At 41.5% G+C, this 8,323-nt stretch overlaps 2 protein-coding genes across 3 annotated transcripts; one reads left to right on the top strand and one right to left on the bottom strand.

Annotated features, from left to right (window-relative positions):
• Positions 1–1,185: 1,185 nt before the first annotated feature.
• LOC310859849 (dynein light chain Tctex-type protein 2B-like) lies at positions 1,186–4,254 on the bottom strand. 2 transcript variants are annotated; one of them, XR_014569342.1, is made up of 6 exons: positions 4,089–4,254; positions 3,691–3,824; positions 2,990–3,059; positions 2,272–2,335; positions 1,570–1,730; positions 1,186–1,473 (listed from the first exon to the last, which is right to left on the bottom strand). XR_014569342.1 is itself a non-coding variant. In XM_083766616.1 (5 exons), exons 1-5 carry the CDS (start codon positions 4,145–4,147, stop codon positions 1,683–1,685), a joined length of 375 nt encoding a protein of 124 aa, XP_083622742.1. In that variant the 5' UTR covers positions 4,148–4,254; the 3' UTR covers positions 1,186–1,682. The 2 variants fall into 2 exon arrangements, 1 of the variants encoding a protein (XP_083622742.1); XM_083766616.1 differs by having other exon boundaries at positions 1,186–1,730.
• Positions 4,255–5,903: 1,649 nt separating this feature from the next.
• On the top strand, positions 5,904–8,087 carry LOC310859848 (receptor-transporting protein 2-like). The gene is made up of 2 exons (XM_083766615.1): positions 5,904–6,147; positions 7,608–8,087. Exons 1-2 carry the CDS (start codon positions 6,002–6,004, stop codon positions 7,951–7,953), a joined length of 492 nt encoding a protein of 163 aa, XP_083622741.1. The 5' UTR covers positions 5,904–6,001; the 3' UTR covers positions 7,954–8,087.
• Positions 8,088–8,323: the final 236 nt, after the last annotated feature.

The following is an 8,323-nucleotide window of genomic DNA, read 5'->3' as shown; positions in this document are numbered from 1 at the left end:
GCGAACTTGTCAACAGCTGGATTTTTTTTGTTTGTGTTCGGATATGTATTTCAAATGTACATAAAATAACCATAAAGTGGAAACTGTATGTTCCAATCCACACAGCCTGAGTGAGTCTCCTATTTAGGGTAAAAAACAAGACGTAATTCCCCTAGATGGCCAGTGAGTGTCGCTATGTAACAACATATCAAGGTACTCTTTTCACAGTCAACGGTTTGTATTCCATCCTTCTCTTCCACTACTGTACAGTCACGTTATGTAGGCCAGTGGTTGTTCCCAAACCTTTTCATGTCAAAGACCCCCAAATTGATACTCATTAGCCCGCGGACCCCCATTAGAAAAGGCATAGGCCTACCAGGGACCCCCATAAGAGAAGATTTATCTTACTGCCTCAAGGACCCCTGGGGGTCCCCAAGACCCGGCCCACTTTGGGAACCGCTGATGTAGGCGACCTCACGCTGATACTCTTCTTGTACTTAAGTCTATATTATAATCAGTAGGCCTACCGCTGCTATACTCATGCACCTTTCAGCTTTCATGTCTAAACATCATGTAGCCTACATAGCCTATACTGTAGCAGTAGCGGCTCAGAGCCAGCTGAGTCTGAATTCTTCTTTGAGGGGCGCTAGCCCCAGGTTTAATGTTTGTTTTTAGTTAAACAAACATTAAAAACACCATTGACAATGAAGGGAAATTCACGTCATATTGTCCCTAACAAACATTAAATGCCATTAACAATACAGAGAATGTAGACCTAATGTTTGTTTTGTCCGGTTTGTTTTACATCACCATTACCATCACCTAATCATAGCAATATGAGTTAGACATTTATATATACCGTAAGCACGCCTCGCTGCACACAGGTGTGATTTTTCTTTTGCAGCTGGTTCCCAGATTGGGTGTAGGCCTATGCCACAGTGTCAGTTGAAAATAGGCTGTAGTTAAAATAATTGTAATTTAATTTTTTGTTGATGACATTATGTTGAGCTCCATGTTTCAATAACAATATCTTAATGTACAACACTAACCCACAGGGAAACCTTAACGGGTACCTAGTACGTATACATTGGAGATAAACATGTTCTCTGGTGGTGTACACATGTGCAACAATACAGTGGTAGATACAAGCATGAACACAATGCAGGACTAATGGATACATTACAAGCATGACAGGAACATTCTAGATACTGTAAATACAAATTGTTTAATCAAAATGTAAATCTTCATTACAGTCGCATATTATGTGTACAACAGCTCATTGTCACAAAGTCCCATGTATTAAATAATGAATTGCATTTTTATAGCGCTTTTCCAAGTGCTTTACAATGGTTCATTTATTCATACATTGTGAGGTGAAGCAGCGAACAGTCGACGCCAGCGTCCTCACTTCCCACATTCACACACCAATGGTGGAAAGCTCACACGACCAACTCATTGGAGGCAATGTAGGGTTCAGTGTCTTGCCCAAGGACACTTCGACATGTGGACAGGAGGAGCCCAGATTCAAACCGCCAACCCAGGGATCACTGGACGACCTGCTCTACCTCAGCGTCATTACAAAATGTTTACGATCAAATGGAAACGATTAATAATGGAAGTTGCTGGCCTTTGAGCAGCATCATTAGGCATCCTGTAATCGTCACCAGAAAGACAACTCTGTCATCTCACTGTCCTTTTGTTCCTCAGTAATAGTAGCATCCGAAAGCAGCCGCCATGCAGAACAAACTGTCCTGTGGAGGCAAAGCAAAATCGATCAATGAGTCATTCAAAATTATTTCATCCAGTTGAACAGACAACTTGAAAGGTGCCTCTGGCATTATCACAGACTCTAGCATTATTGATTGATTGATTGAACGCAAGGAAGCCTATGGCTGTGTTTCCATAGCGGTCCTTATGTAGGCTACTCAATTCATCGAACAGTTAATGACAGCCATGGACTGTTTCAGAGATGCTATATGGAAAACAGTTCTGCATCGTCAAAACCCGTACCAGTAGGCTCCCAAACAGATACTTCAGAGTCAACCAGACAAACAGCTTTATGAACAATTTGCCACTATAGACTTGTCGCCACACAGGCACCCGAGACTGTAACTGTAGTATACCAAGTTTGCTGACACAAACCTACAGTATGCACACATAAATGTACGTCGTACACACAGACACATTATTTTGTTATTGTTCCTACAATGTTGAGGACCTGAAACTAAAGGATTGTACTCGTGTGTGTACTCGTATACGAGGTGTAACAAAATAGAAATCTTGAATCCTTACGTTCATGAAAATGTCTTCTGCATAGCTGTCAGTATCGGCATCCCAGAAACATCTCGAGGACATCCTGGTGAAATAAAAGGAAGCATATATTTTGATTCCGACATTGTGTCAAATTACATAAAAATGTGCGACCAGACACATTAGACAGGTGACAAAGGAAAAAGAAAAAAATAAGAGAAAAGCATAAGGAATGTAGAATGATTCCATAATATAGGTGTCCTGTATGACACAATTAAACTACACGTGGGTCCACCGAGAGAACAGTGTAGGCCTGAATGCTTCATTGACCCCTGCTCAAGTGTGGCTCTGTTAAGCTGTGGGGGACATTTTCCTGGCGTGAGTTGGGGCAGATCAAATCAACACCAAGTTAGTCTGTGTGATCACCTTTATGGTCAGAGTACAGTCAAACACTTAAGGCCTATTCATAGTCTGGAATTTCGGTGGTGAGGTGACCACCGGAGCTGAAATAACGTTGAGCGGTGGTGAGTAAAAACAGAGAGTGCTTTGGTGACTATCCAGTCTTTTCCAATCATTTATATGTAGTAATAGTACACTTCTTTTCTTTTTCTCACAGGCATACATCCTCATTGTGACTTGTCGGTCACTCCCGATTCTCAACAAGACACGACAATATTTACAGGAATACATTACAGCATAATTCACATACATGGCTCTGACAGTTTAATGACACTCGTCTGATAGCAGTCACTTCACTTACTTGACTCCCTGACCTCGTTGCTCTCCGATGGCCACTTGTACCACAAGCTTGTATCTGTCAAGGCCCACACCTGTGATGAGAAGAGAACAGATGACACTGTGATGATGGCCGTTTGAAAGAACTACAGTGGTACAGTTATACAGCAATGCTAAAAGGATAACACAAAAGACGTAACAACACAATAAACAAATCATCAATAATAGAAGCAATAAAAGTATATTTACAGAAGAAATAGTGGGAAAGGGGGGTTAATTTCTGGTGGCAAGCTAGAAGTAGAAGACTTGTCTTTAGGTCTAAACGTTGAATAGAAAGGAGAAGCGCTGCCGTGGTCCGTGCTGGTGGTATACAAACCGTTTCATTTTTTGCGCCGACGGAAATTAAAGCCTGGGTATCAAGGACAAACTGTGAACAGGTGCTCGTTGGCGAGGGTTCGATAATGAAAATACAAAAAGAGGTCCACTCCAAGACATTCTGCTACAGTCAAGTAAAAAAGCCTTTATTGAAGTGGCATCTCGGCAAAGAGCATTAAAAAGACAGACCTACGCGTTTTGGCTGTAAAAGCCTTTGTCAGGGCCCCATACTTGTCTAGGTCTACAGTAGTTGCAAATTGCAGACAAGTGCAGTGCTTTTTTTATGGCAGTTTTGAAGGAAGGTAGGGAAGAGAGTGAGAGAGAGGAAATGTGTGGTAGGCTATATCTCACTCTTCAGTTTGTTCTTGATGCTGTCTGCCAGGGTTCGGGACAGCCCTGGAACCTCGTCTGGGTCATACTGCAGCCCAGTGAGCTGCTCACGCAGGATTTCACCAATACACTCCTTCACAATGGCAGGTTTAAACCTGACACACACACACACACACACACACACACACACACACACACACACACACACACACACACACACACACACACACACACACACACTTTAAAATCCTAACGTTGTGACATATCCTATTCCTATCTGTCAAACTATCCTTGACATAGATATGTTCAGGCCTGGGATGCATTAACGACAGACAGTATTTAAACTGTGTGAATGGAACATTAGCTTCTTCATTAGCATGATAGCATTACAAGCAGGCTGAGTACTTTGAACAGCTTACTTGTTGTGGTAATTAGGTCGTATAAGGTACGTGTTTCCCCCGGTGTCTCCGCCCTCCATAGCTTGCTAAAGAAGATTTGGAATCAGCACAAATTCATGAAGTAATAATAACAAGAATATAGCTATTAGCTAACGTTAGCTCATCGTCTCTGCAGATGCAGACTTGTATTATTTGCTACCATGGCGACGCTGTGTCGTCATTTCTGTTTTTCAAAATAAGATGTGAAGATGTCTCTGTGACGTTTTTTGTTTTGTTTTTAAATATAAATAATAAACCTTTTTAGGGCCGATATTTTCTTTTAAGTTACAAATACAAACGCTGCTCAACATTAACATATACTTCATTGAAAAGGTTGCATAAATCATTCATGTCCTTCAGCTGTATGATCTGCAAATAAGACATTACTATGACATGAGCTTTTTTTTAAGTAGCTATAACTAAGTAATAGTAGCCTATATCAAAATCGTAATGACTTTTTTAAATTATTATTATTATTTTAATTCAGACAGCCAGCAATGGATTAAACATTGAGAAATGTCAATGCAACCAGTGGAAATTATTATTGTAATTGTGGCGAAGACTACTGGGTATGTGGTGCCCACCCTAGTTTCCAAGGCCTGGTGCCCACTCTGTTTTGGTGCCCACATTTCCCCAGTACCCACTCTTTCGGTGCCCAGTTTTCCCTAGTGCCCAGAATGTTTTGGTGCCCACCCTTCCTGTTACCCATGAACCTAGAATCAAAAATATAACAGAGTACAGGTTGTTATTACAGATGCTGTTGCCATGCAACAAGTTGAACTGTTTTTAGGTTTATTTTCCCCTTTGAGTCAAATAGGGCTACTCAAGAGCAACCTTTTGTTTGTTTGTTTGTTTGTTTCTTCCTTTCTTTCTTTTTTCACCAAGAAGGGCATTAAAACATGAAAACACTATCTTCATCTTTATTTTAAAACTAATATAGCCTAATAGGTGAAAATGTAAATTGCTCACACAATCACAGAAATAATTCATATCTTTATTCATTATAATAATAATAGCCTTGTAAATATTGATTCAACCCATGACAAATGTCTAATCTACTGACGTTATCAGCAATATAATTTATGATGCAGAGAGAGCAGGAGAAAAGAAACTGCTAGCATGAACTGAAACAGAAATATTATGGAAATCTATTAGTTTCATTTTCCCCAAAACACAACCACTCACACCCTGTCCAGTGTTGCCAGGGCTGCTTATTATAAGCAACTTTGGGCTTGTTTTTCCTCATTTTTGATTGATTGATTGATTGATTGATTGATTGATTAGACAATAAAATGCAAACAGTACAGGGGGTACAGTCACACAAATGGTCCAAAAGGATAGCACAGAAGAAAGACCTTGCGGTCTTGTTTCCATTTGGGTCCTGCATACATTCATTCAAAATACAACAATGACTTCAGCAATGATATATCTCAAACATAATTAAATCTGGGTATTGTTGGAATAGAAATAAACTGGGAAAACAAAGGGGGGGGGGGGGGAGTAAAGAGGTGGGGCAATCACATTCTCTCCCTTTGACCTGATGACAGTGACCGTAAAGTACGTTGCTTGTAAATATTTGTGGTTGTGGGTTTTTGAGCGATGCACATCGCACCAATGAAGGGCTGTCTGTCTGTAGCACAACTCGTCTGTTTGTAGCATGACCCATTGACCCCTGCAGGTGATGGAATCACATTTCTATGGGCTTTTTTGGGCTTGTTTTCATAGACCTGGTTGCTTATTTCTCTCACAAAATCGAGGCAACAGTGCACTGCCTGAGGAGGTCCTGATATGTGCTTATAATAAGATGCAGTAACTGCAGACAGCACACACCCACACACACCTGGAGAAGTTACACAATAGCCTACTTTACTTTATATTTATCTGTCAATCTAATCATGTCAGCGGATTGGATGCGCATTTTCCAGGCAAAGGCTGCAAAGATCAACCGAGGTGACTCTTGGCGTTTGGAGTTTGACGACAGTATTGTGCCGAACAAACCACGTTTTTGCTGGAAACAATGTCAAAAGGGTGCATTTGCAAGGTCAGTGGCCTATATGTACAATTGTACGTTCTTATGTGAAGTATATGTATATAACCAGAGGTGGATTTACTAAATGTACTTGATGTAGCCTACTGTACTTAAGTACAGCATTTCTACTTAAGTACTGTACTTAAGTACAACATTTCTACTTAAGAACAGATTTACTAAGTAAATGTCCACCTCTGTATATAACCTCAAAGAATATTAGAAAACTGCGTGTGCATGTGTGTGTGTGCGTGTGTGTGTGTGTGTGTGTGTGCGTGTGTGCGTGTGTGTGTGTGTGTGCGTGCGTGTGTGTGTGTGTGTGTGTGTGTGTGTGTGTGTCCTGTCCTGCACTGCAATGACACTCAGCTTCTTTGTTTTACTTGTCTAGTAAGTTGAATGTTAAATGTTACAATATGTACAGCAGGGGTGCCCACACTTTTTTTACTTGAGAGCTACTTGCTAAATGACCAGCAGAACAAGATCTACCCACCAAAAACTATATTATCCCTTTGCTGAAAATAGTTTAAAAATCTACCTGTTGGGGCTTTGGAGTGTGTCTGTGTGTGTGTGCGTGCGTGCGTGCGCGAGTGCACCTTAGACAGGCCCGAGTGCATGTCAAATATGAACACAAAAATTGGTGTCCCCAAGTTTTTATGCTTAGGGTTAGGTTTAACATTAGACATCTATCCATTAGGTTAGATCAGTTATAGTGTGTGTGTGAGTGTGTGCATGCATGCATGAATTGCATTATGCACCCTCTTTGAATATGCCACTCACTTTGAATAAATATTTTAATAACACAACACCCATGTAATGGAATATTAATATTTGCATAGTTTCACTTCATGTGTCCTTCATTTCCTTCAATGCCGGTTTCTTGTTCTTCCATTTTGGATGACTGATGAATGTTGTTTTTTGCCGAATGTTCCCCTATTTTTAAGAAATGCCAACAATAAAGATGCAAGGCTGCTGCGGTTAAACTAACAATCCAGGTGTTATGGTGGTATACACTTTCAGCACGTGGCGTTCGTAATTTGTCGAAAACAAAGTATTGCATTGTGGGTTTTGAGGCAGGCCCCTGTGATCTACTGGTAGATCACGATCTACCTTTTTGGGCACCCCTGATGTACAGCATGGTCATAACTCATAATATGCATTTTTGTCAATAAAGATAAGAGTTCCCAAATGTTTCAGGATGCGACTCCCCAAAATAAGCATATTTGAACTGAGGACCCCCACCCTGACAAACACTTGTAGGCATTCAAGTTTTACTGGGCTCCACAGATAAACATGGCAAACACAATTTGGCCAATTTGGTATTAATTGCCCCCCCCCCCCAAAAAAAATAAAAATAATGTGGGGGTCCCGACCCCCAGTTTGGCAACCACTGGATAAAAACATGAATCAATAAAACAACAACAATAACAACAACAACAACAAATGCATTGACCCACCACGCCCTCTCTCTTAAAAAGATTCAGCTGCTCCAAATGCAGGAGAAGTTGGCCGTCGGGCCGGGCCATGGTGGTGTTCCACATTCACCTGACGGGCCGCCAGGGAACCGTCAAGGTGAGGCCTCTGCGCCAGAACTGCAAGCAGTGCAGCGACGCTCCGATGGAGGAGGCGCGCTTTTCCCCCGCCGACATCAACGTCCTCCTGGATCACCTGATGGAGAAGATCGGGGTCGAGTACTACGACGACGTGCCGGCCAAAAAGGAGTACAAGAAGCACTTCAAAAGAGCGCCCGACGGCCCCCATGAGGCGTCCCACTGTGAGGCGTGTAAGCAGGGTGTGTGCACGTGGCGAAAGAGAGGATTCTGATGGGCATGTGATATATAGTCTAAGCAGGCGTATATAGCTTTAAAACTGGGTCCCAAAGTCATTACACTGTGGGATTCATGTGTGGCCCTTCATCTGCTAAATGCCTAAATAGTGGGCTAAATTAAACTTTAGAACCAGTACTGTATGTTAAACTATATGTTAAAGCTACAGTAGCCTATGCACACTTTCATTTTCTTGCTTCTGCTTGATCAGGTGAGGCGACACATTTAATATCGACCTTCAGGTAAAAAAAGAATCGTGTCAATACACAGGATCAGGTCAAAGGTCATGTCTTACCTTATAGACACAGGATCTAAATGTCTCGATAGAGGAGCAGGGAGACCAAATACAAACGCCACAATTGAAAAAA

Source organism: Protomyctophum parallelum, assembly GCF_964188405.1.
Source record: "Protomyctophum parallelum genome assembly, chromosome: 6".
Classification (NCBI taxonomy): domain Eukaryota; kingdom Metazoa; phylum Chordata; class Actinopteri; order Myctophiformes; family Myctophidae; genus Protomyctophum; species Protomyctophum parallelum.
This window is presented reverse-complemented; position numbering and strand designations above follow the sequence as displayed.